Below are 26,749 nucleotides of genomic sequence, written 5' to 3' on the forward strand. Positions count from 1 at the left end.
AAAGTCATTTCATAGTCTCTGCCCTTCCCAGACATAGTCTCACGCAAAGAGCAGGCATTAATCAAATAATCATACAGAGAAGATGTTGGATCTGATGAAGGAGGTCAGGGAACTGTTCCCTGAGACAATGACACTTGGACAGATGTCTTAATGATGAACTGCAGTTAAGCTGGGGAAGGGATTGGGAGAGAACTCCAGTCTGAGGGAAGAGTTTTTGCAAAGGCTCTGTGGCAGAAGGTAATATGGTGAGCAAAAAGGCTGAAGTTCAGTATGACTGAAGTGAAAGGGAATCTGGTGCAAAATAAGGCTGGAGACCTGGTGTGTGGGCCAGACCACTGATGGCCTGGTAAGCTATGTGGAGTTTTGTCTTTAGACCAAGAGCTGAGAGCTCCTGAGTCTTTTTTTTTTTTTTTTTTTTTAAGATTTTATTTATTTGAGAGAGAGAGAGAGAGAGAGAGCGCGCGCGCGCATGAGACGGGGAGGGTCAGGGGGAGAAGCAGACTCCCCACCAAGCAGGAAGCCTGATGCGGGACTAGGTACTGGGACTCCAGGATTGAGACCTGAGCCGAAGGCAGTTGTATAACCAGCTGAGCCACTCACGTTCCCGAGAGCTCCCGAATCTTTAAGCATAATTATGTATTGTTTTGTTTAAGCACGCCTTTTATGTAAATAAAAATTAGTTGATTTGTTAAAAAAAAAAAAATCCCAAAGACCGCGTATATGGCTGGTAATTAGACGGGATGAAGTTTAAAAACCGGGAGTGCTCTGCAAAACTGTCTTTGGCTTGGGTCATGGGTTTCATCATCCACTTAGGTTTTCCTCGCAGGGCGGAGGGAGGAAAAAGGATTCAGCGGTTCCACTGTCGGTCTAAACTGAGGCCCGTCCTGGAGTTCCGGCGCGCTTTGCAGTCGTCAGCAGTCTACGTAAAACTGACGAGTCGGAACTGCCGGGCAATGGGTGAAAGGGGTGAGTGGGGAAAGATGCCTTGCGATTGGCTGTTTATCAGCTGCATGTTAATTAGTGATAACTTGAGATGTCTTCTGAAACGTATTGTTCGAAAACGCTTTGTCGAACTTTGGTCATGGAACAGTTCTTTGGAAAACACATGCTAGTCTACATTTCGCGGGATGGTAACTTTATTTTGAAAAGTCACCATATGTAAAATGTACATGGTTTTCTTTCACCCCGGAAAGTCGGGCGGTGCAGGGTTAAGACTATACTTTCAGGGATCATTTCTATAGTTTGTTACTAGAGAAGTTTCTCTGAATGTGTAGAGTACCCAAAACCACGAGGAGGAGGCGTGGTGTTCTCTCCTGAGCGTGAAGCCGGCATTTGGTGTTGCGTTTATGTGACTGCCATTTGCCATTGATGATCGTTCTTCTTTCCTTTTTCTGGGGAAGCAAGAGGGAGAGAACGCAGTCTGAGTGGTTTTCATTATTAGTTAAAAATAGCATTCAAGTTCTTTTTTTTTGCGTGGGTATTGTTTTAGCTAAGTGCTTTTCCTTTTTTTCTTGTTTTTGCGTTTTGGTAGTGCTTTAGTTTACCAAAGAACGGCTTTGTTTTCAGAAGCTCTCTGATGTTTGTGCTGTTTTTTCAATTTACTTTACAGGGATTTATGTTGATGCGGTTAATTCTCTTGGTCAGACTGCGCTATTCGTTGCAGCATTATTAGGTCTTACGAAAGTGGTTGATGTTCTGGTGGATTATGGATCTGATCCAAATCAGTAAGTATAATAATATCTCACTATCTAGAGAATAGTATGCTTTTTTTTTTTTTTTAAGATTTTATTTATTTATTTGAAAGACGGAGATCACAAGTAGGCAGAGAGGCAGGCAGAGAGAGAGGGAAGCAGGCTTCCTGCGGAGCAGGGAGCCCGATGCGGGGCTCGATCCCAGGACCCTGAGATCATGACCCGAGCCAAAGGCAGCAGCCCAAACCACTGAGCCACCCAGGCGCCCCGAGAATAGTATGCTTTTAAGATGAGTTGGGGTATTTGGAAAAAACAGTTTGAGAAGATATTAAAAGAGACTTTGCTAACTTATATCAATGAAATGCAGTCGTATAGCTATGTATACATATTTACATATTTCTAAGCAGTTTTACTAAGTTCAGTAAAATAATGGGAACTTAATTGTTATTTATTAAGTAGTACAGTTTGCATATTTCCACTCAGGTTATAATTTGTATGATTCTTAATCAGTTCAACATATCCACCAACCAAGTTTATAATATATTTGGGATCACTTAATCAGAATCGCTTGCCTTGCTCTTGTAATTGTGGTCCAGAAGAACCTCAGTTTCATAGTTGGCCCACCTTTTAATGTGGAACAGTGTAGCACTTTTGCTTCTCAGAGGGCTTTCTCAGGCACCAGCTCACTTGATCTTCACAACCACCTTTTAAACCAAGAGGGAGGGGACAGCAGGTACTTTTTACAGTTCCTATTGAACAGAACCAGAAACATGATTCTAGCTGATTCCTCCAGGAATTCCAGAATATACTCATAAACATCAGAAAGTAACATTTCTATCTTCTTACACAAGGAAGCCCTGTTTAATGTATTTTAAAAAGGTAAAGTATTGATGTTGGAAGATTTTGGGGGTTTTTGTTTTTTATAGGGTTTCTTGCTTAGTAGGAGAAAATACAGTGAACATTTTGCTGTTTCCTTCTAAGACTCATATACACTCTTCTGTCCTGTGTTAATGTTTAATTTCTAAAGCTGAGAAGCAAAGGGCTCTCTCACTTGTTTGCAGGTAACAGTGTTATAGGTGGCCACACTGGGAATTCCTGGAGTTCTCAGCAAAAATGCAGCATTTTCCAGTCAATTGCAGTTATGTCAGTTTTGTGGAGGCTTAGAGCTGGATCCCTTAAAGATCAAATCATTCAAAGATTTAATATTCCAGGTTAAGAGTTAAGGCCCAGAAATTTTAAGCGACTAGCCTATAATGGTATGTTAATGGTTAGAGCTGAGACCAGGAGCCCAGGCCTTAAGAACTCATTTTTGACTTTCCTTTTTCAAAAGTCCCTGTGATGGCAGGGGGAGGTAGGAAAGGATATTGTCAAAAAGGGAAAGGCAATTCCCCTCTTTGTATTTTGTGACAGGACTATTTTCATGTGACTTAAAAAAATATCTTTTGATCAAAGTGAAGGAAAATTTCTGGGGGGAGGTTATATTATTAAGTGCTCAAAAGAAATGCTGTGATAACAGGGACCTATTGAACTCATAAAATCAGATGCCTGCGGGTCCAAGTGGAGTCAGTGAGCACAGGCTCTCTCTAAGAAGGGTTAGGCATTTGTTGCTCCTGGGTAGGAAAGGGAGCCAGGAAGGCCAGATCTTCTAAATTTCCAAGAGGCTGAAAATCCCCACTTTTTTTTTTAATTAAAGATTTTATATATTTGTGGGGCACCTGAGTGGCTCAGTGGGTTAAGTCTCTGCCTTTGCTCAGGTCATGGTCTCAGGGTCCTGGGATCGAGCCCTGCATCAGGCTCTCTGCTCAGTGGAAAGCCTGCTTCTCCTTCTCTCTCTGCCTGCCTCTCTGCCTACTTGTGATCTATGTCTGTCAAATAAATAAAATCTTTTTTAAAAAAAGATTTTAATATATTTGTTTGAGAGAGTGAGCTGGCGGGAAGAGGCAGATGGAGAGGGAGAAGGAGGCTGCCCACCGAGCAGGGAGCCCAACATGGGGCTTGATCCCAGGACCCTGAGATCATGACCTGAGCTAAAGGCAGATGCTTAACTGACTGAGCCAGCGTGACCCTGAAAATCCCAATTTTTAGTGAGAAATCTCCCAAATGTTACATATTATCTCTCTCTTTTTTTCTTTAAGATTTTATTTATTGGGGCGCCTGGGTGGCTCAGTGGTTGAGCCGCTGCCTTCGGCTCAGGTCATGATCCCAGGGTCCTGGGATCGAGCCCCGCATCGGGCTCTCTGCTCAGCAGGGAGCCTGCTTCCTCCTCTCTCTCTCTGCCTGCCTCTCTGCCTACTTACGATCTCTGTCTGTCAAATAAATAAATAAAATCTTTAAAAAAAAAAAAAGATTTTATTTATTTATTTGACAGAGAGAGATTACAAGTAGGCAGAGAGGCAGGCAGAGAGAGAGAGGAGGAAGCAGGCTCCCTCCTGAACAGAGAGCCCGACGTGGGACTCGATCCCAGTACCCTGGGATCATGACCTGAGCCGAAAGCAGCGGCTTTAACCCACTGAGCCACCCAGGCGTCCCATTATCTCTTAATTAATTAATTTTTAAAACTTTTTTTTCTTTTTTTTTGGACACAGTGTGAGAGATCAGAGGTAGGCAGAGAGTGAGAGAGGGAGAAACAGGCTCCCCGCTGAGCAGAGAGTTCGATGCAGGGCTCGATCCCATGACCCTGAGATCACGCGTGACCTGAGCCGAATGCAGAGGCTTAACCCACTGAGCCATTCAGGCGCCCCCAATTTTTTTTTAAAGTAGGCTCTACTCCCAGCACAGCTCTTGAACTTACAACCCCAACATCAGGGGTCATGTGCTCTACTGACTGAGTCAATCAGGCACCCCTGAGTTGTAGATTCTTCTTCTTCTTCTTTTTTTTTTTAATAAGATTTTATTTATTTGAGAGAAAGCACAAGCAGGGGGAGTGGAAGAGGGAGAATCAGACTCCCCCATTGAACAGGGAGTTCCCGTGCAAGGCTCCATCCCAGGACCCTGGGATCATAACCTGAGCTGAAGGCAGACGCTTAACCAACTAAGCCACCCAGGCATCCCTGTGTTGTAGATTCTTAATCAGATTGCTGGCATTAGGGTTTTGCAGGCCTCTACCATAGGATTGGGAGATAGAGATATTCTCACTTGAGAGGGTTGATCTCTGGTTAGGATATGCATCACCACCCTGACTGCAGGACACTACAGACATGAAGAAAATTGTTTCAGAGCAGCTAATACCAAGGGACAATGGGAAAAGGAACACCAGATTTAGAACGAGACCCATACCTGGGTATGTATCTCAGCTTTGCCCTTTTGTTTTCTTATCTATTATTTGGAACATGATACCACCTCGAAGGGTAGAAAGGTAAGGGTGGAAAAAGGGGGTGTGTATAAAGCTCCTATTGGCATAGCCTCGCAAATGGTATTATAATCCTCCTCCCAAAGGTTGCCTTTGGAGAAAGGGAGCCTTGTGTCAGCCATCGAATCCCTCACCCCGTTCTGTGGAAGGGAGGAGATTACAGACACTGATACAAGCACCTCCCCTTCCAGCCGCTGCTTTGATGGAAGTACTCCTGTTCATGCAGCAGCATTTTCAGGCAATCAGTGGATCCTCAGCAAACTGCTGGATGCAGGGGGTGATCTTCGACTCCATGATGAGAAGGGTCGAAACCCGCAGACTTGGGCTCTGACATCCGGGAAGGAGCGCAGCACCGCGGTGAGATCCGCTCTGTAACCACAGCCAAGGCAGAGCACTGAGCTAGGAATCGGGAGCCCAGGGAGCGGGGAGGAGCTGATCCTGGGGACAGCACAGGGCTTACAGTGGCCTTGCCTAATGGCACTGGATACACAGGCCTGGATTGAAGCAAGTTAACCAGCTATAAACTCTCAGGTAAATCTAGTGAATCTTTCTGATCATCCATTCAGTGAGGAGGGAGAACTTTTTGAGGAACCAGGGAGTTGGAGGAAATTATTGCCAAATCCCCTCCCTGGAAACATTCCATTCCTGTAAAAAATCACCTGGGCCCTACCCTTTGCAGAGATTTCCCTGTCAGGGACTCCTGGCTCCTCAGATCATTCAGGTCAGACTGTCCCAGGTCCACTGAAGGCCAGGATAGCTCTTAGTTCGCTCCAGCATTGAACATCTTCACGGCGTGTTGCAGATGGTGGAGTTCATGCAGCGCTGTGCCTCGCACATGCAAGCCATCATACAGGGTTTCTCCTGTGACCTCCTGAAGAAGATCGACTCCCCGCAGCGGCTCATCTGCGGCCCGTCCCGGTTTGGTGGTCTCATACAGGGGTGAGTGCTGCCTTGAACAGTGTGCGATATTTGGTGTCACCCCAGCCTTCCTTGTAGGAGCCCTGCAATGTGGACCACCAAGTTTCCCTCCATATGGGGTCTTGTCTGGCATCTGGCCCACTCTAAGTGGTGAGCTCCGGCAGAGAGGCCTTGGCCCCTGCAATAGCATCCAGAGGAGCACCTTCTGCTGCCCTGCCCCCATGCAGGAATGTGGGGTCAGGGGAGAGTGGTCTGGGCTCTAGTGGGAGCCACCCTGTGGTTAGTGGCTAGCAAAAAAAGAAATTTGCAGGTCTGAGGAGCCCAGCAGAAAATTCCTTCTCAGCAGAGCAGCCAACTGGCTTTTGTGTCATCTCCCAAATCATGGAAATAATGTTCCTTTATTCCTAAGATAGGAAAAGAACACGAATGCTTAACTTACCTTCCTCAAGCTGTCTTAAGCCAGTGTGAGAGATCTGATGCTAGTGGGGTGGGCAGCCTCCATGCCCCCATCACAGCTGCAGGGGGAGGGCCTCAGGCTTCTTTCCATGCTCAACTACCTAGTTCTTATAAATTCTTAGGGCTTTGTTGACTTAGGGTTTGTACTCATGGAATCCTTTCCATTTTTATTTTCTCTGATGACATTACTTTCTGTAATCAGGGTTGCTAGACTTGTCACACCTTCACAGGCTCTCTCTTCCTGTCCTTCCCTGAGCAAGTCTGGTTTTCTTCCTATGAGCTGGATATTGCTTCTCAGGAAAGATAAGTTAATTCCCTTGAGGCGTAGTTACTCCTAACTGCTCCTCTTGGTGCCACTCTTGTGCGTCACCTTCTAGAACAACCTTTTAAAAATGGAAATGGAGTTGTGCCACTCTCTGCTAAAAACACTTTAAGGCATTCTCTGTACCTATCAGGATAAACTCCCAAATCCCTTATCTGATCCTGGAGGCTCTACTGGGTCCACCTCCTGCCACCTCTTTGCCGGCCCTTGCTACTCCCCTTTGTGTGGAGCTCCCTCATTCAGAGTTTGGAGAGACTTGTCCCAGTTTGTAATGATTTTATTTCTATATGTTCTTGCTCGTTTCTAATAAGACTGAACACTGCCAACTAAGAAAAGGAGGTGAAACTGAACAAGAGACAAAGGCCTTTTATTTAGGGGTATCAGAATTGCACAGGAAGCACAGATTCAGGAAGCACAGATTCTGGTAGCCAGCAGAAAAATGGGGGAAAGTGAGCCTTATTTATGAGAAAGAAGAAGTAGGTAGTAATTATATAACAGATAAAGAAGAGGGGAAAAAACCCTGTTAACTGGTGCTAACTGCTTGAGCTGTTTCTGATTACTCTCTGTTTTATTGATATTGTCAAATGAAACTGCCCTTTATAGGCATTTGTTTACTATTCTGTGTTAAAGTTCATACCAACAGTTTTATGGCGTGAATGCCATTTGTTCTGTTGAGTCTTACTGGCAACTGCTTGTAAAACCATTGTTGCTCCTGGAGTTCATCAGTTAGAAAGGAAGATGGAGCTTCAAAACAGAGTCTCTCATGACCAGAAATTTTATACAGTTCTACAACACCAAGAGGGCAAGACCCATGTCTGTGTTACTCACTACCAGCCCTTCACTGCTTGTTGGAATGTGCGCCAGCCTGAAGGAAAATCAAAATAAAGTATTGAGAAACAACTTCAGTCACTAATCTAGATGTAGCATCTACTTTATAGTTAGATGAAATATTCTTTTTATGGGGTTGGACCTCAGAGTGCCTAATGGGAGTGGAAGTACACACATTCCCCCTTTTTTAATGTAAAGAAACCACCTGAGTCAGTGAGATAAGAAATGGCCTCTCAGATCTGAGTGGGGCCATGTCAGGTAAGATTCCTCACAGGTACGTGTTTACACAGAGCCTGGTTGGGGCAAAGAAAAACACGAATTGAGAAGGACAGGTGGTTGGATGTTTGTGAATAACCGGAGTCTTTTTTCTCCCCCCACCCAGCTGAGTTCGCTTACATAGACATGGCCTGAGGAATTTAGGTAAAAGAGCAAGAAATGGGGTTGGTCTGAGTGCAGTTGTTGCCTGAGTTGCCACCGGGGAACTGCCAGCTCCTCTACTTCAGTAGAGCTCATATCCTCTGAAGAGCCACTCACACAGCCAGGGGGCCCCAGCTGGGCAGAGGGAGCCATATCAGTGGGGTGTCCTGCCCTTCTGCCACCTCAAAATCTGTGCCCCTGCGCAGGAGGCAGTTGGCTGTCCCCTGGATCTTCACTTAAACTTTATAGCAGCTTAAAGTGCAGAAGGGATAGCTCATGAAAAGTGAGCTATCATGAAAAGCACATGGAGCCTCACAGAGCTCGCGTGGGGTGAGGATGAGTACACGCTGTCACCCGCAGCTCCTTTGTCATTTGCTCCAGCAGTAGCAGAATGTTTTGTCCTTCAGTCTGAGCCCGAACTGCTGCATCAGAAAGCATTAACTGAGCAAGTGCTGCATGCATGGCTCTGTGTCAGCCTCTGGGAGTGAAAGAAATGTAAGCCACTCCTCTTAAGACACCTTTAGTTCATGGGGGTCCCAGTGTGCTGGTGGTGGTTTGGGTGTGATATGCGGGAAGAGCAGTGGCTGGAATGAGCAGCATCAGGGTCTCGTCCCTCCTGCTTCTCTGTGACCCCAGACCAGCAGGTTCCCCCTTCTCTGGGCTTCATTTGTCCCACCTATAAAAATAAAAGTTGGATAAGATATCTTTTGATTTTTTCCAGCTTTGACTATCTGAATTCATTATCTACTGCTGCATAATGAATCCACCCCAACCTCCCCAAACTTAGCAGTTTCAAATAGCAATAAACATTTGTATCTCGTGTACTTTCTGTGGGTCAGGACTCAGGGAATGCCTTAGCTGTATGGATCTGGCTCAGGATTTTTTGTTTGTTTGTTTAAAGATTTTATTTATTTATCAGACAGAGAGCGAGCACAGGCAGACAGAATGGCAGGCAGAGGCAGAGGGAGAAGCAGGCTCCCCGCCGAGCAAGGAGCCCGATGTGGGGACTCGATCCCAGGATGCTGGGATCATGACCTGAGCTGAAGGCAGCCGCTCAACCAACTGAGCCACCCAGGCGTCCCTGGCTCAGGATTTCTTACAAAGTTGTAGTCAAGATATCAGGTGGGGCTTTATCATCTGAAGGTTTGACTGGGTCTGGAGGATCCAGTTCCAAGATGGCATAGTCACACGGCTGACAGATTGGGCCAGAGTGTTGGGCTTCTCCACAGGCTACTGGAATGTCCTCACAACATGGCAGCTGGTCTCCTGTAGAGCAAGTAATCAGAGCATCTTTAGAACAGTAGCCCGGATGGATTTCGTCTTGGAATTCAACCAGTCTGTCATTTCTTTTTTTCTTTCTTTTTTTTTTTTTTTTCTTAAAGATTTTATTTATGTATTTGACAGACAGAGATCACAGGCAGAGAGGCAGGCAGAGAGAGAGAGGAGAAAGCAGGCTCCCCGCTGAGCAGAGAGCCCGATGCGGGGCTCGATCCCAGGACCCTGAGATCACGACCCGAGCCGAAGACAGAGGCTCAACCCTCTGAGCCACCCAGGTGTCCCCAGTCTGTCATTTCTTCAGTGTCTAGTTGGGCTAACGGGTCTGCCCTATTTGACCATAAAGGCAGGATTACCAGGAGGTAGAAATCACAGGGCCCGCTCACAGACTGGCTATTATATCATCTGTAGTTCCAGGATAAAAAGTCAAGTAGTCAAGACAAAATCAACTACACATTTTCATAGCTTGGTTCAGCTTTTTCCTCTGGATATATAGGTGGTTAACTCTTAAATTTTCTTCCATTTAAAACTATTTCTAGAAACCCTAATGGCTCTCCTAATCGACTGCTTAAAGCTGGAGTCATTTCTGCACAGAATATCTACAGCTTTGGCTTTGGGAAGGTAAGAGGTTGCTGTGGACACCCAGAATTTTGGGGGCCAACTGGAGAGCCACCTGGCCCTGGCTCTGGCTCCCTTTCCCCCCTTTGTGCAGCTCTTCCATATCCCCTCTGGAGAAGTCGTTCTCTTTTGCAGGACAGTGACCCCTCAGTGTTCCTGTCTGACTGAAAAATGGAGAAAGCCCTGAAAATTTCCCTTGAATGACCTTGGGTTACATTTGGAGAGTTTAGAAAATGTTCCTTTAATTCCCAGTGAGGGCCCCAGACTTGTCTCCTTGAAGAAGAGCAGAGACCTCTACTGACCCCTGGGGTCTTGTGTGTGTGTGTGTGTGTGTGTGTGTTGAAGTTTATTTATGTATTTAAGTAATCTCTACACCCAGTGTGGGGCTTGAACTCGGGAGCCCGAGAGCAAGAGATCAAGATTCCAAGAGATAAGGAGTCACGAGCTCTTCCGACTGAGCCAGCTAGGTGTCCCGCTCAACACCCTTCCACACCGCCCCACCCCAAGTCTTCTTTGTGATTGACCCTCCATAAGTTTTTGTTGGAATGCCTTTAAGGAATTGAGATTTTAAACTGAGAAATATTTTGAGGGAAAATCGTATCTTTTGGGTTCTTGGTTCTGCTCAACAAAGAGAGACATTTGGGCATGTGGCTGGGGGTCTTGGGTGCTGCTTGCTGACATTTTAGTCTCTAGCCCTGCATCTGTTGGTTGTGCTAAGGAAGCCTTGGTGGGGAGGGGAAGGAGGAGTGTCAGCTTTTGTTGTGTTTTGGCCTGGGTTCTGTGGGGGCCTGAACCTCAACCTAGAACTTCAGGCGGTTGTCTGACCTCTTTTCATGAGCTTTGGTTTCCTTACTAATGAAAGACAAGGAATATTACAACCTTGCTGGGGTTCTAGGCAGATTAAAGAGCACAAATTAAAGAATAGTGTCCAGGGCATGGGGGAGTTCAGCAGGTTGGTCAGTAGCAGATACTGTTACTTTTGGCTGGCTGACAAGATTCTTGGGGCATTTTACTTTTCCTCTTCTCTCCCCTTGATTTGAACCTGTGCTCTGCTTTCAGTTTTATCTCACAGGGGGAGCACAGCTGGCCTACCTAGGATCTCTCCCAGTAATCGGAGAAAAGGAAGTGATTCAAGCTGATGATGAGCCTACTTTCTCTTTCTTCAGTGGCCCCTACATGGTCATGACCAAGTGAGCAGCAGCTGGCCTGTGGGAGGTCTGACGTAGTCCCACAGGAAGGGTGGGCTTCACGTGACTCCTTTAAGTGTGGAGGCTTTCTCCTCCAACACAAGGAAACATGAAGAACAGATGTCTAAATCAGGGTTTCTCAACCTGGACACTACTGATGTAATTTTAGCCAGTACCCTTTGTCATTGGGGGCTGTCCTGTGCCTTGTAGGAGATTTAAGAGCATCTCTGGTTTCTACTCATTAGATGCCAGCAGCAACCTCCAGTGACCCCCTTCCCTCGCAGTTAGGACTGTGACAACCAGAGTGTCTAGAGACATTGCTAGATTCCACCCCCTCTCCATTGAGAACAGCTACTCTAAAGGATTACTCATGATGCTGTTCTAAACTTTCTGTTTTCTAAAGAGTTTGAGGCAGTTTAATGGTGACTATCCGGCCTCTGATATAGGCCAGAGGATTGACTGAGGCTTCCGTGGAATCGGAACAGGCATCAGCTGTAGCTCTCAGCAGCCAGCTGCTGCAGGGGCAGCAGTAATGGGATTTGGCTATGACAGAAGTCCCTGGGGTGTTTTCAGTCCCCAGAGACCTGGCCCCTGCAGGGTCCTAAGAGTTGTCATGCCCCAGGTCTGTTGCCCTCCTTGAACCTGGATGGTTCCTCCATGCCTCAAAGAAACACCCTTCTGAAAAGGCCTCTGCTGGCCTCCTGAGGCCCTCTGTCCCCTACACCCTTTGTTTCCTGCCTTTGCCCCAGATTTGTAGCCAGGTCCCTTCATTTCTGTCCTATTGCTGTGGTCTTTGTCCAAGTCATCAGCACCCTTCATCCAGACTGGCCTCCTAGCCAGTCCCTCCATTCCCTGACACCCCTTCCTACCATTCCCCACACTGCTGGTGCTGTTGGCTTTCTAAGATGCAGACCTGATCGAGTCACTCCTGCCCTTGAATCCTTCAGTGACTTCTTGTCACCTATACTAAGTTCCCCAGGGTGCTTTAGGTTATGGGGGTTGGAGTATGAGAGGATGGGGAGGGAGGACTCAAGGGCACGGGGGTGGGGGCTGCTTTATAGATTCTGTGTAACACCACTTCTCTGGTCTTTGGCTGGGAGAGCAGCTCACTCCCTGCTGCTCACGCTTTCCCTTGTCCTTGCAGCCTGGTGTGGAATGGGAGCAGGGTCACAGTGAAGGAGCTGAATCTCCCCACCCACCCTCACTGCAGCAGGCTTAGGCTGGCTGATTTGTTAATTGCGGAGCAGGAGCATAGCAGGTGAGAAGGAAGTCCAGGGGCCTGATGCATTACAGTCCAGGTCTCTCTTTACAGACCCAAGTTCAGGGCTATACAGTACTGTCCCTGGGGTGTGGAGATCAGCCCCCCTCAGCCTCAGTATTTCCTGACTGTTGGAATGGGTTATTTGATTGCAAAGGTTACCGAGAGAGAGAAGGTGGAATTAAGGGGTAGACTGAGTGGTGGGGATAGTGGTAGTGAGTGGCTTAATTCTGTTAACTGATTTACTTCCATAACCTGTGTCTCTGATGGTCCAGCCTCCCATCCAGCAGCCCCCCAAGGCCCTTCCCCTTTCTGGCCTTGTGCTCATCACAATAGCATGCACAGTCCTGTCTTCATAGACCATGGCTGTGCATGAGATCTACACAATGGAGGAACTGAGTCTCTGCCATTGAGAACATGCTCGGGGGTGTACCCTAGTGCCCTGTGCTTCCTGTGGCTCCGGGGTTAGCCCTTTAGCTCTTGCTGAGGCAGGATCTTGGTTCATGGTTTCAGTCCAGGACTGCTGAGTGAATGGATCTGGTTCCTTGAGTAGGCCACTCAACCCCTGCGAGTGGTGTGTCAGAGGCCAACCTCTTCCTTTTGGGGAAGTCACTGTAAGGAAGCTGGAAAAACACATGTACACTGTGTGGACTTTGCCATGAGACTGAGGGGTCTGTGACCTAGGGGAAGTCCCTGACAGCTCTCTGACCTAGGTTTCTTTATCTCAAAAATGAGTATAATGATCTGTTTCTTACAGAGGGTTGCTAGGATGTGAATGATGTCCATGGGGTGCCTTGGTCAGTAGCTCTTGGTGACATTGGCATTGTCGTTACCGATGAGAGGCCGTAGATCCCCCTACTCCCATCCCCCCACCATCCTGTTTTCTTAGAAAGACATAATGTACAAATGCTGTGTATTTAGAATGTGTTCAAGGGGCCTAGAAGGAAGGAAAACCCTCATTTTTCCTTTTTCAGCCACATCTGAAGCTGCTTTTGTTTTGTAGCAAGCTCCGACACCCGCACCTGCTGCAGCTGATGGCCGTGTGCCTGTCCCAGGACCTGGAGAAGACCCGCCTTGTGTATGAGCGCGTCACGGTCGGCACACTGTTCAGTGTCCTCCATGAACGGGTAAGCGGCTGTTTCTGAGCGTTTCCTCCCCTTGATGCCCTCCCCACTTCTCCCTGCTGCCCTCTTCCCCCTACCCCAGCAGTGAAGTTTCCATTTTTGTTTGCAGGGAAGATAAATGTCCTAATTCTTTACTTTCTAGGGCTATATATCCACCATTTACGGCTGATAAGCACCTGGTTGGAACTAGTGTTTTATTGTTGTCTGTCCTGTTTTTTCATTGGACCTCTAAGAGCTCAGTGGACCCAGGAAACAAACAGATGCATTTCTAGCTAACTGTAATCAAGTGGCCTGTGGCTGGCTGGCTGGCTTTCTTTCTTTCAGATATTATTTATTTATTTGACAGAAAGAGAGTACATGTGCACAAGCAGAGGGAGCAGCACGCAGAAGGAGAAGAAGCAGGCTTACCACATTGACCTGAGCAGAAGGCAGCAGCTTAATCAACTGAGCCACCAAAGATGCGCCAACCCCTGGTTTAATTCCCTGTATTTCCACTTGTGCCTTTCCTGACCTTTACTGTAGAAAGGGGTTTGTTTATATACACATCTGAGTCACTCCCTTTCACTTTTCAAATTTTCTTGTGGGAACATCATTCAGGGCCTAGGAAGTGTGCTTTGGCCTGAGGTGGGCTTCAGAGAGGTCCTGAAGCATTTGCTTTTCTTTCTCCATCACTTTGTTCTACAGATGGTGGGCAGGAGTGAGAAGAGACCCTCCAGGAAAGGCCTTACCCCAAAATGGCTAGCCATTCCTCCTGCCTGAGCACTTCCTATTAGTGTTATCTCTCCTTCCCTCCCGTCCCTTTTTGTCTCTTGTCATTTGATGAAGGCATTACCTGAAAATGCCATTTCTCTGGGGAGGAGTATAGAGAGTCCAGAAATAAACCCATGCTTATCTGGTCAGTTAATGTGCATCAAAGGAGGCAGGAACATACAATGGGGAAAAGGCAGTCTCTTTATCAAATGTTGTTGGGAAAATTGGACAGCCATATACAGAAGAATGGAACTGGACCACTTTGTTACGCCATACACAAAAATAAACTCAAAATGGATTACAGACCTAAATGTGAGCCTTGAAACCGTCAAACTCCTAAAAGAAATGATGGGTAGTAATCTCTTGGGTATGGGCCTTAGCAACATATTTAAGGATATGTCTCCTCAGGCAAGGAAAACCAAAGCAAAAATAAACTATTGGAACTACACCAAAATAAAAAGGTTTTGTACAGCCACGGAAACCATCAGCAAAACAAAAAGGCATCTGACTAAATGGAAGAAGATATTTGCAAAGGAAATATCTGATAAGGAGTTAATATCCAAAATACATAAAGAACTTAACACAACTGACTAGAAAAAGAGCTAAATAATCCCATTAAAATGGACAGAGGACCTCAATGGACATTTTTCCGAAGAAGACATACAGCTGGCAGACGTGAGAGGATGTTCAACATCTCTTATCATTAGGGAAATTCACATTAAAACCACAGTGAGATATCACCTCACACCAGACAGAATGGCTAGAATCGGAAAGACAATAAGTGTTGGCGAGGATATGGAGAAAAAGGAACCCTTCTGCACTGTTGGTGGGCATGTAAATGGTGGAACCACTGGAAAATAGAATTGAAGTTTCTGAGGAAATTAAAAATAGGAGTGCTATATGATCTAGCAATTCCATTACTAGGTACTTATGCAAAGAAAACGAAAATGCCAGGGTATCTGGGTGACAGTTAGTTAGGCAACTTCCTTTGCCTCAGGTCATGATCGCAGGGTGCTGCGATTGAGTTCCATGTAAGGCTCCCTGCTCAGCGGGGAGTCTGCTTCTCCCTCTGCCTTCCCCTTCCCCTGCTCGGGCTCTCTCTCTCTCAAATAAATAAATAAAATATTTAACAAAAAAAGAAAATGAAAATACCAGTTCAGAGGTGTTTCGGTGGCTCAGTGGGTTAGGCCTCTGCCTTTGGCCCAGGTCATGGACTCAGGGTCCTGGGATCGAGCCCCACAACAGGCTCTCTGCTCAGCAGGAAGCCTGCTTCCCCCTCTCTGCCTGCTGCTCTGCCTACTTGTGATCTCTGTCAAATAAATAAAATCTTAAAAAAAAAAAAAACAGACTCATAAATACAGAAACCAAACTCATGGTTGCCAGAAGGGCAGAAGGTAGGGAATGGGCAAAATAGGTGAAGGGGATTAAGAGGTACAAGCTTAATAGTTATAAAATAAGTCAAAAAGTATAGTGTAGGGAATATAGTCAATAATATTAAAATAATGTGTGGTGACGGACGGTGACTATAGTTATTGCGGTGAGCATTATGTAACGTACGGAATTGTTGAATTACTGTGTTGTACACCTGAAAATAATACAACATTGTATGCCAATTATACTTCAATAATAAGTTTTTTTTTTTCCCCCCCCAAAAGAATGCCATTTCTCTGGGGAGAGACCAACATGACTTTAATCTTAACCAGATATGTTGGTGTGAGTGAATTTCTTTCCTCTTAGTATCAGTCATCTCACTGGGGTAGGGGCTGGACTGGTCCTTTAAGCTTCCGGTTCTCCCAGCAGCACAGGCTTGAACGGGGTGAGGTGCAGGACAGGTTCATTTGTGGTGGTGTGGTGGTGGTGAGCCCACCCTGGATACACATACCAGGTTTGAGAACTTTCTTCTCATTTTTTGTGGTGTGAAGCAGCTCAGTTCAGGGAAAGGGTCCAGCTTTGGAGCCAGAGGGGCCCTGGGTCAGTGGGACTTTAGGTCAGTCATTTAACCTCCCTGAGCTTCACGTTCCCCATGTGTAAAATGGGGACTCTAGGTAGCTGTGAGGAACAATTGAAAAGGCTTTGGAAACCTCAAAGAATTCTGCAGCATCCGGGGCCCAGGCCCTGTTGTTCCTGGCTGTTTTTTCCCTTGATTCCAGCGCTCCCAGTTCCCCGTGCTGCACATGGAGGTGATCGTGCACCTGCTGCTCCAGATTTCTGACGCCCTGAGATACTTGCATTCCCGGGGGTTTATCCACCGCTCCCTCAGCTCCTACGCCATCCACATCGTTTCCACAGGAGAAGCAAGGCTCACCAACCTGGAGTATATGATGGAAAGGTGGGTGCTGTAGAGAAAGAATCTGATCTGGGTCGGCCTCTTCCTCATTGGTGAGAAAGAGGTTTCCCAAATGCCTTGCCCTGTCTGCCAAGGTTAGGACTTTGGGGAAGTTACTTCTGTTCAAGACATTCTCATTTTAATAAACATTTAACAAGCAAGGGCCCCTATTAGCCAATGGTGTAAATGCCCTATCTACTTCAAAATTTTCAACCGAGGTATGTTTCTTACTCCCATTGCTGTGTAATATGTATGTTGGAGAGGGACACTGACTGTATTCCAAGTTCCCCTATCCATAATTCTGCTCTCCCTAAGCTTCAGCCCCCCACTGTGTTCTGTGGTTGCTGGTCGGTGAGGAGGGAGCATGCAGGGCCACGTGGTATTTAGGGGCCAGCCTGAAGTAGCTATATTGTTGCTTCCTCCTTTGTAGTCCCTTCCTCACTGCAGGGAGGCTGGGAAATGTGTTATAGCCATGCATCCTGGAAGGAGAGAGAAGATGATAGGTGCTGGAGAGCCTTACAGTTGGTCATGCCTCCTACTCCTGGGCCAGGTACTTGGCTGGGTGGGCTCTAAGGGCATTCCTGGCCCTTGAGGCCATCAGGGCAGTGAGGGGGCAGAGAGAAAAACAACCCCTTCATTCAAGGGTTGGTGGGTGGACTTCATTTCCCATTTGGCAGGTGTCAAAGTCCTCTTAAGAGTTGGGGGTACCTGCTGTCTCCATCTGTAGGCTCTAGAAGGCAGAGGATCTCTCCTGTGCTTCCTTGCTGCCTTCCACAGCTCTGAGCCCTCAGCCCATTGTTGGTTCTGCTCTGCTGTGAAGCTTCTTGCTCAGCCCTGCCTACCTCAGCTTGCCTTTGCCCCCACCTACCCCCGCAGACACTGAGGCTTTGTTTCAGTCTCTTGGTCGCTGGTTGTTGCTTTAGTGTATTTTTTTCTCTTGCATAGTCTTTAGTGTATTTTTTCTCATGAAGTGAAAAGCTCTGTGAGGGCAGGGATTTCTGTTTATCCACTGCTGGATCTCAAATGCCTAAAACAAACCTTTACACATTAAGCACTCAGCATATGTTTTTTGATTGAATAAAACAGAAAGGCTTACTTCCCAGACTGCACATGCCCCTAGTCCTTCTGCCTGCAGAGGAGAGTCAGGGGACTTTGTTATATTTGGACCCTGTGGGCCTTGGCAAAGAATTTGAATTTTTTTATCCCAAGAATACTGGGGTGATACAAAGGGCTGTTTTTTTGTTTTGTTTTGTTTTGTTTGTTTGTTTGTTTGTTTTGAGCACTGTGGTGTCATGGATGATTGACGGGCTAAGAAGGTCCCTCTGGCTCCTGGATGTGAAGAAGGGGCTGATAGGGGACAAGAGAGAGGCAGGGAAGCAGTTAGGGTGTGACTGCAGCAGTTCTCCAGGTGAGTACTGTCTCCATTCGAGCTGCTCAGCCTCAGATCTGGGCCATTCTCAGTTCCAGTTTAAAACTTCCAGTGTCTCCCCATTGCCTACAAGATTAAGACCAGGCACTTTGCAGGGTGTGGAAGCCTTCCAAGATGGGGCTCCACCCACAGTGCCAGCCTTGTCACTTCCCTGGCATCTGAAGCCACTTTCAGTCTAGGCCATCTCTGGGTACTGCTGCCTCCATCTGGAATAATTGGTACTCACCTAGTTACCCTTTAAACTCACCTCAGGCACAATCTCCCACCACACCTATGAAGCCCTGATCCCCAGAGCACTTTGGATAATTCCATTCTTCTGCAGCCAAGTACGTCTGCCCCACCAGAGGGGGACCTCTGAGAGGGCAGGGACTGTGCTTGTTCCTTGTCAGCTAGGGGCCTGCCACATTATAAGTGCTCAGTCAAACATCAATTAAGTGAACAGAAGAGTCTGGATGATGGGAAAACTTTAAATGGTTCAGAATGGGATTGACCACTTTAGCTATGTATGCAGGAGCTATAGAAGCTAAGGGATTTGGACATTTTTGCCTTTGAAAACAGCAGGGGTTTTTAAGGAAGGCTGCAGCAGTCCAAGATATTTGCTGGTGATGGAGCGACATCTGTTGTTGACATGGAGGCATGACCGTTTCTTCTGCCTGAGCTCTCCTATAGAAATGTGAAGCCTAAAAAAAAAAAAAAAGAAATGTGAAGCCTAGAGTGAAATCGATCTTTGGAGGTGGCTCAGCTTCACCTTGTCTTTCACAGATGAGGAAACTGAGGCTGAGAAAGGGAAAGAGATGATCTCAAGTTATCCAGCTGTGACTGGAAGAAGGTGGTAAAGATGTTTCCTGTCTATTGGGGCAGAATGGATTGGAGGTTAAGGGTAGGAAGCTCAGCTAGGAGGCCATATTTCCCGGTCTGCTGGTGATTAAGGAAACAGAATAGAAGCAAAAAACGAGATGTACTGAGGAGCTAGGATCCACAGATTGGTCAAGTAAGGGGCTGGGAGGTAAATGAGTAAGAAGGTGTAAGTTTTCTTTTGGATTTGTTGACCTCAGAATGGAACTTCAGGCTGAAACGTCAGTCGTGAAGCAGTTTCAGCCACAACAGCATACCCTTCTTTGGCAACTGATAATATGAGCTGAGATCCAAGAATCCAAAATAACTTTCCAATTTCACATTTATTTTTGGTAACATTCTATTTGGGCTGGTTGGTTTGTTGAATGTCATTGTCAAGGGTAACACTCCATCTCGTGGTATAAAAATGATACAGCAGTTTTTCTTACTCTTCAGATTCTTCTTAATGGAATCTTTAGAACTAGCATTGACCTTGCAAGTGGTATCACATAGCTATAGCCAAATATAATTTTAATGATGTCAGAGCTGAAGCCTAGAAAAATAACTGCCCTAGAATGACATCCAGAAAAGAAGTTCCCCTACTCCTCAACTAGATTTAACCAAGAAAGAAGGGGGATTATAAGAGAAGAAGTTGAGTAGAAATAAAACAGAAAAAATATAAATGCTGGTTTGTGAGTGACTTGTCTCTCACAGACCCTTAGACAAGTCTGAAAGACCTGAGAAAGTAGGTGAGTATTTCCCTTGAAGAATCACCCCACAAGGTAAAGAGCCAAGCATTTTACATCCTCACAATATATCTCTGATAGTAAAACACTCCATTGCTTTACCTATGATATAAATATGATATTGGCATGTCTCTAGGCTGTTCATACTATACCGGTCCACACCTCTCTATTCAGTAATACAACCAAAAAGTCAATACCAACTTTTCTAACTTGATGGCTTCCTGAACTCACTACCATCTACCAAAAGGTCAAAGAAATATTATTTCTGGAAGAAATATTATTTAGGGAACTTTGATTAAAGTCTGAGATGTCCAGCCTATCCTCAAATCTACCTTTTGCCAGACCAGCAAAGAACTTCCGACCACTTGCTTTTTAAAAATTTAATTACTGGGGACCAGGATGGCTCAATCAGTTAAAGGTCTGACTCTTGATTTTGGCTCAGATCATGATGTCAGGATTATGAGATGGAGCCCTACATCAGACTCCACACTTACCAGGAAGTCTGCTCAAGATCTGCCTCCTCCCACCCCCCACCCCCCAAAGCATACACTCTCTCTCTAAAATAAATAAATCTTTAAAAAATTGATCGACTAGCATTCACAGTTTTTACCAAATGCCTACCATAACATTCATATTAATAACTTACTTGTATAGTGCTTTATGGCTCAAACTCTTGCTGCACACAAGATCTCATCAGATGCTCATGAAAGCCGCAGAGAGAAGTCAGTGCTGACCTTACCCTGAGGGCTCTTGTTGGCCCAGGAGACATTTAGGATGCTCTGACTTAGTTCTCAAGGAATCTTATTTGGAAGTTGAGTTTTTCAAGCCAATCAGGGAACCTTTGAGTGCTGAACTGAGAAGGCTTGTCCCCAAGAGGGCAGAGTGCAGAAAACTCTGGAATTGGAGGAGTCCCACAAGACTTTGATAAAGCAGATAGGGCTTGAGGGGGGTCTTGAAAGAGTCTTATACATATTTATTCAAAAGTAGGCATTGAGGGGGGCGCCTGGGTGGCTCAGTGGGTTAAAGCCTCTGCCTTCAGCTCAGGTCATGATCCCAGGGTCCTGGGATCGAGCCCCGCGTCGGGCTCTCTGTTTGGCTCTCTTCCTCCTCTCTCTGCCTGCCTCTCTGCCTACTTGTGATCTCTGTCTGTCAAATAAATAAATAAAATCTTAAAAAAAAAAAAGTAGGCATTGAGGCCCTTAGGTAAGTTTAGATATACATGATATAAAAGACAGATAAGGTGTCTCTTCTCATGGAGTTGACTCTAGTAGAGGGGAGAAGAAAATAAGCAGTAGATAAATGAACAAACCTTCAGAAAATAAGTACTCTGGAGCCAATAAAAAGGACTATGGGTGGTCAGGGAGATCTCTGAGGTAATTTTTGAGCTAATACCTTTGTTAAACAAGAAGCAGCCAGTCACCCTGGGATCTCTGGGTAGCCCATGCCATGCAGAAGCAGCCAGTTTACAGTGCGAACACCTGAAGTGATGACATCTTGGAGAAACTCAAAGCGGTCCCCCATGACTTGAATGAATGAACAAGAGAGAATGGTCAGATGCAGTGGAGGGTGGGCAGGGCCCACTCTGGTAGATTTGAACAGCAGGCGGTGAGCGTTAGCTCAGGGACTAGCTGGGTTTCTAGAAGCTCAAGGAGATTGCCTGTCTTCAGAGGCAGATGTTTCACAAATGTACTATATGATGGTCATGATGATCCTTTAAGGCATGAACCTGACCTTATTTTTCCTTCTGTAGCCAAGATGGACATATACACAAGGACCTGACTGGAGTGCCCCTCCCAACCCAGCTGTACAACTGGGCTGCCCCAGAGGTGATCTTACAGAAGGAAGCCACAGTGAAATCGGATGTTTACAGCTTTTCTATGATCATACAGGAGATTTTAACAGGTAGATCCAAGAGCATATTGACTGTGACCAGAGTCTCTACTCTTAGATTAGATTTTTTTCCTCAAGAGTTACTTAGCTTTATGAAAATGCAGGACATAGAAAATCTCTTTAAGGAAACTTCTTTGTGCTTATGGAAGATATGAGATGATCTCCCAGAAATCTTTCTCTTTTAACCTGTTCTTTGAAACTTAACAAGGTCCTCCTATCATCCTGTCATCGGCAATACATTTAACCTGAGAAAAGTTTTTAAACTGAGTATTGCTGTCAATGCTTAGGGGTCTCTGTGAGATGCCCCTTAAGAACCTGTAAATGAGGGGCACCTGGATGGCTCAGTCGGTTCAGCTTAGGTCATGATCGTGAGTCTTGGGATCAAGTCCCACATTGGCAGACTCCCTGCTCAAGGAGGGGGGGCTGCTTCTCCCTCTCCCTCTTCCCCTTCCATTGCCTGTGCTCTGTCTCTCGCTCCCAGTCTCTGTTTCTCAAATAAATAAAACCTTAAAAAAAAAAAAAAACAACCTTGTAAACAAGGAGGAAAGACTGGCCTTGGAGAAGTAAAGTATGAAATCAAACATACCTAGGGTTTAGTGTGTATATAAGCAGTATCACTTGAAAGACACAGAAGCGTTTCCAAATCTGCAAGACCCTAATGTGAAGGAAGTGATCACATATCAGAAGACACGGAATTTTTCAGGAGAGGGGAGCACACGTACACACACACAGTAAAACCACATTCACTGAGGGGGTGAGAGTCCCTTCCTATTTAGCAGTGTTTACAGTCTGAGAGGCAAAACCATACCTTCCATGAGAGAAATGCATTGGCTTTTGGATCCTGAAGCCATGAAATATTCCTTGTGGTGCCCAGGTCTGCCAGCAGGGAGCCCATGCACGCATGATTCTAGCACTGTCTCTGCAGCAGGGATTGCCCTCATAAATGGATAAAGTGGCTTCTTGTTTATATGAATGGACTTCCAGGTAGCTTTTTCTATAAAGAGAAATTACTATTTAACAGGGTTGAGCGACTTGACTAAGGTTACCCTATTTTACCAGATTTCTTTTTTTTTAAACATTTTTTTAAAGCATTCTTTTTTTAAAAAAATTATTTATTTATTTTACAGAGAGAGAGAGAGAGTGAGAGCAAGAGCAAGCACAAGCAGAGGGAGCAGCAGGCAGAGGGAGAGGGAGAAGGAGACTCCCCATTGATCAGAGAGCCCAATGTGGGGCTTGGTCCCAGGACCCCAGGATCATTACCTGAGCCAAAGGCAGATGCTCAACCGACTGAGCCACCCAGGTGCCCCTTAAACTTGAGTTATTAATGCTACTCTTTCCTATGATTTCTTCCTTAACAGATAACATACCCTGGAATGATTTAGATGGCTCAGTTATCAAAGAAGCCATAGTCTTGGGAAATTATTTAGAAGCTGATGTCAGGCTTCCAAAACCTTACTACGATATTGTTAAGTCAGGCATCCAGGTCAAGCAGAAAAACCGAACTATGAACCTTCAAGATATCCGGTACCTTCTGAAGAATGACTTAAAGGTAAGCTCTGAAGCCATTAGTTTATTTCAGCTTACTCATCATAGTCGTTTAGGGAGCTTAGAGACCAGGAAGAGGCTAGAGATCAAGTTGTAGGAAGATCGGGAAATCCTCATTTCATCACACTCTTTCTGGGCTCCCAAGAAAAGGACCTTCTAGCTGCTTCACTTGGTGAGGACAGCCGGGAATTGATGAAGGAAGCTGGGGAAATTCAGCACATAGAGGGGCATAGGCACAGAATGTGATTCAGTGACTGAGAGCTATTGTTATTATTTAATTTAATTTAATTTAATTTTTAAAGAATTTTATTGGGGCGCCTGGGTGGCTCAGTGGGTTAAGCGGCTGCCTTCGGCTCAGGTCATGATCTCAGGGTCCTGGGATAGAGTCCCGCATTGGGCTCTCTGCTCAGCAGGGAGCCTGCTTCCTCCTCTCTCTCTCTCTCTCTCTCTGCCTGCCTCTCTGCCTACTTGTGATCTCTCTCTGTCAAATAAATAATTTTTAAAGAATTTTATTTATTTGAGAGAGAAAGAGAGAAAGAGAACACAAGCAAGGAGAGGCAGAGGGAGACAAGCAGATTTCCCTGCTGAGCAGGGAACCCAACATAGGGCTTGGTCCTGGAACTCCAGGATCATGACCTGAGCCGAATGAAGGCAGATGCTTAACTGACTGAGCTACCCAGACTCCCCCTATTATTATTATTTTAAAAATATTGGTAATAATAATGAGTTAACTAATTTGAGTTATAGTCAGTCTACCCAACAGAAAGAAGAGGGAATTTATTTGATACCTAGATCTGTTTCAAAAACATCAAAAAACTGGCTGGCTCAGCTGGAAGAACATGAGATTCTTAATCTCAGAGTTGTAAATTTGAGACCCATGTTGTGTATAGAGATCACTTAAATAAAGAAACTTTAAAAAAAGTGGCATTCAGGGCGCCTGGGTGGCTCAGTGGGTTAAGCCGCTGCCTTCGGCTCAGGTCATGATCTCAGGGTCCTGGGATCGAGTCCCGCATCGGGCTCTCTGCTCAGCGGAGAGCCTGCTTCCCTCTCTCTCTCTCTGCCTGCCTCTCCATCTACTTGTGATTTCTCTCTGTCAAACAAATGAATAAAATCTTTAAAAAAAAAAAAGTGGCATTCAGATGATTATAAATTATATCCTTAATGATATTTTGCTTGTTAAAGGATTTTCTTGGAACCCAGAGAACTCCGCCAACTGAGAGCCCCACGGTGCAGAGATACGAACTCCATCCTGATGTCAATGTCTATCTAGGACTGACCTCAGATCAGCTGAAAGAGACCCCTAACTTGGAAATAAAAGAGCTGAAAGAAACGGGTATGGCCTTAACCCACAGGTTAAGCATTATTTGACATGAATGTCTTACGACAGTTGTAAGCTACAACTAATCAACTCCACAAACTGTACACATCACTTACACTTGGAAATGGTGGATGCTTTAGGGAAAAATCAAGATCTTTGAAATTACTAAGTTAAAATTTTTTGGCTTCATATATACCTTGGTTCAATCCAGAACTAAGCAGTAACAACTAGTTTATTTCTAGCATGATTGTTCTTAGGACTTGATTTAATTGCTTTACAAATGAAAATGGTGGTATTTATTTATTTATTTATTTATTTTTTAAAGATTTTATTTATTTATTTGACAGAGAGAGATTACAAGTAGGCAGAGAGGCAGGCAGGGAGAGAGGAAGGGAAGCAGGCTCCCTGCTGAGCAGAGAGCCCGATGCGGGACTCGATCCCAGGACCCTGAGATCATGACCCGAGCCGAAGGCAGCGGCTTAACCCACTGAGCCACCCAGGCGCCCGAAAATGGTGGTATTTAAATTCAAAGCTATTATCTGTTCATTATAGAAAACTTGAAATCATACAAGGAAGAAAATGACTTACTATTTTAATTCTGCCACTTAGAAATAACTTGTTAATGTTTTGGTATTTCCCTCCAACCTTTAGTACCTTTAGAAATCTTAGAATTCAGAGCTAAAAAGGACCTTGTAATCATTCAGCATAATATCCTCATATTCCAGATGAGAAAGCTAAGGACCAGAGAACGTGTGGCTTGCTTAGGACTCCAGAGCTTATTATAGAGCTGGGATCCAGGTCAAGTGACTATCCTCTCTATCTCTTTGGATAGGGCTGGAAGCCTCTAGAATGGTGTCATTCCCCCACCCCCTCCTAGCCAAGTGCTCATTACTTTCGCTTCTCCATCCTGTTCTCTGCAAGTTATACACCATCAGCCACGGGTGATGGGATGTCCATTCTGGGGTTATTTTTTGAATTATGATTCTTCCCATGATGAATTGCATTCTTAGACACTGTTTTGGTTACTTCTATCAGATACTCACCAAGAGCATGACTTTAACTGACATGAGTATTCAAACTTCTATGTATGTTTAAAAAAAAAAAAAGCTATGAATTTAGTCATTAAGATTTAGGGGTCTGTAATTTCCATGTCCTGGCAGTTATGTGTGTTTTGAACGCACTATAACTTAAGCTTACAACATTTTCCCCAGGGTTTGATCTGTCCCCAGTTTTCTACCTCAACGCATGTCAAAATGGAAATTTTCGTCTGTTAGAAATACCCTTGCACGCTCTGTGAGTGTATCTGGTAGTCTTCCACACCTGTGAAGGGACTGGGGAAATAAAAAGCTGCTTTCTCTATTCTCACACCACTTGAGCAACATTCCAGGGCTGCTTAGCTGCTGCATGTGATCACTTTAATCAGTTGCATGTTGCCATTCTTTCCAACAGGTAGTCGGCTTCATTCACCCAGGGGTCCCCCTTCTTCCCCCGAGAAAGCAACACCAGATCCTCAGGTCCTAGATCCAAGTATGATGACCAAGGAGATTCAGAATCAAGACACTGCTTCTCCTGCTGGCCCGGTGGCAGAAGAGGCTAGGAGCCCCAGCCCAGGTCAGGCAAGCCTCTGTAGCTTTGAAATCAATGAAATCTACTCAGGCTGTCTGGACAGGGGAGATGGCAAAGAGGAGCCCCCAGAAGCGGGTTTATCCTTTGAGGGGGCTGGACCAAGCCAGGCCGATGAACTAAAGTCCATGGAAGAAGAGCTCGAAATTATGGAGAGAGAGGCATGCTGTTTTTGTGAAGAGGACGAGAGCTCTTCAGAAGCTAGCACAGAGCTCTCCTTTGAGGATTGGGATTGGCAAAATGGTTCTCTTAGTTCACCCAGCCTGCCTGAGCCAACCAGAGGAGCCAAGGACCATGTGAGCAATAGGTGTGTGACCGAGGAGTACATCAGTAAGTGTGTCCTGAATCTGAAGATTTCACAGACATTAATGCACCAGAATGCCGATTTGCTCAGGAATATCCAACAGAAAATCGATAAACTTGAGATGATACAGAAGGAGCAGGAGGAGTGCAGGTCTTTGTGGGCTTCTTCAAGAGAGTTCGCGAACATCTATGACTCCCGTTCAGCCTTGGGCCCCCCAGCTTCCAGCTATATACCGCCTTTCATACAGCTGCCAGGAGGCCAGCAGCTGGACACCAGTGGCAATTGCCTAACCCTGACAAGGTCTTCCATAGTGAGAGACTTCCAAGGGGGACATTTTGGCAAAAGGTCCAGGAAAAGAAGTGGCTGTGACCGGAAAGCTGTCACCCAAGTCTCTGAAGAAAGCACTGGAGATCAGTCAGAGAAGAGCCATCAGGTACAGCTAAGAAGTGGGAGGCAGGGCTGTGTGAGCAGGATCTGGAACATGGTTCAACATTGCCCCTTAGCCCTGTACAAGGACTAACATAAATAAAACCAGCTCATA

The 26,749-nt window shown here is 45.6% G+C and overlaps 1 protein-coding gene across 6 annotated transcripts in view; it reads left to right on the forward strand.

The window, feature by feature from the left end:
* The window catches only part of TEX14 (testis expressed 14, intercellular bridge forming factor), a 118,715-nt gene that overhangs the window by 52,964 nt on the left and 39,002 nt on the right, over positions 1–26,749 (forward strand). For 2 of the 6 annotated variants that reach the window (XM_082705873.1, XM_082705874.1), the window contains exons 1-13: positions 690–966; positions 1,610–1,724; positions 5,232–5,397; positions 5,843–5,979; positions 9,796–9,877; positions 10,934–11,064; positions 12,206–12,319; positions 13,323–13,446; positions 16,344–16,522; positions 21,279–21,430; positions 22,777–22,967; positions 24,146–24,296; positions 25,731–26,641. In XM_082705873.1, the coding sequence (XP_082561999.1) occupies positions 741–966; positions 1,610–1,724; positions 5,232–5,397; positions 5,843–5,979; positions 9,796–9,877; positions 10,934–11,064; positions 12,206–12,319; positions 13,323–13,446; positions 16,344–16,522; positions 21,279–21,430; positions 22,777–22,967; positions 24,146–24,296; positions 25,731–26,641 (2,679 nt within the window). In that variant the 5' untranslated portion in view covers positions 690–740. Of the gene's footprint in view, positions 1–683; positions 967–1,556; positions 1,725–5,231; positions 5,398–5,842; positions 5,980–9,795; positions 9,878–10,933; positions 11,065–12,205; positions 12,320–13,322; positions 13,447–16,343; positions 16,523–21,278; positions 21,431–22,776; positions 22,968–24,145; positions 24,297–25,730; positions 26,642–26,749 lie in introns of those variants that run through there. The other 4 variants (XM_082705875.1, XM_082705876.1, XM_082705878.1 and 1 more) reach the window with 3 other exon arrangements.

This window comes from Mustela nivalis (assembly GCF_964662115.1).
Source record: "Mustela nivalis genome assembly, chromosome: 17".
Classification (NCBI taxonomy): Eukaryota; Metazoa; Chordata; class Mammalia; order Carnivora; family Mustelidae; genus Mustela; species Mustela nivalis.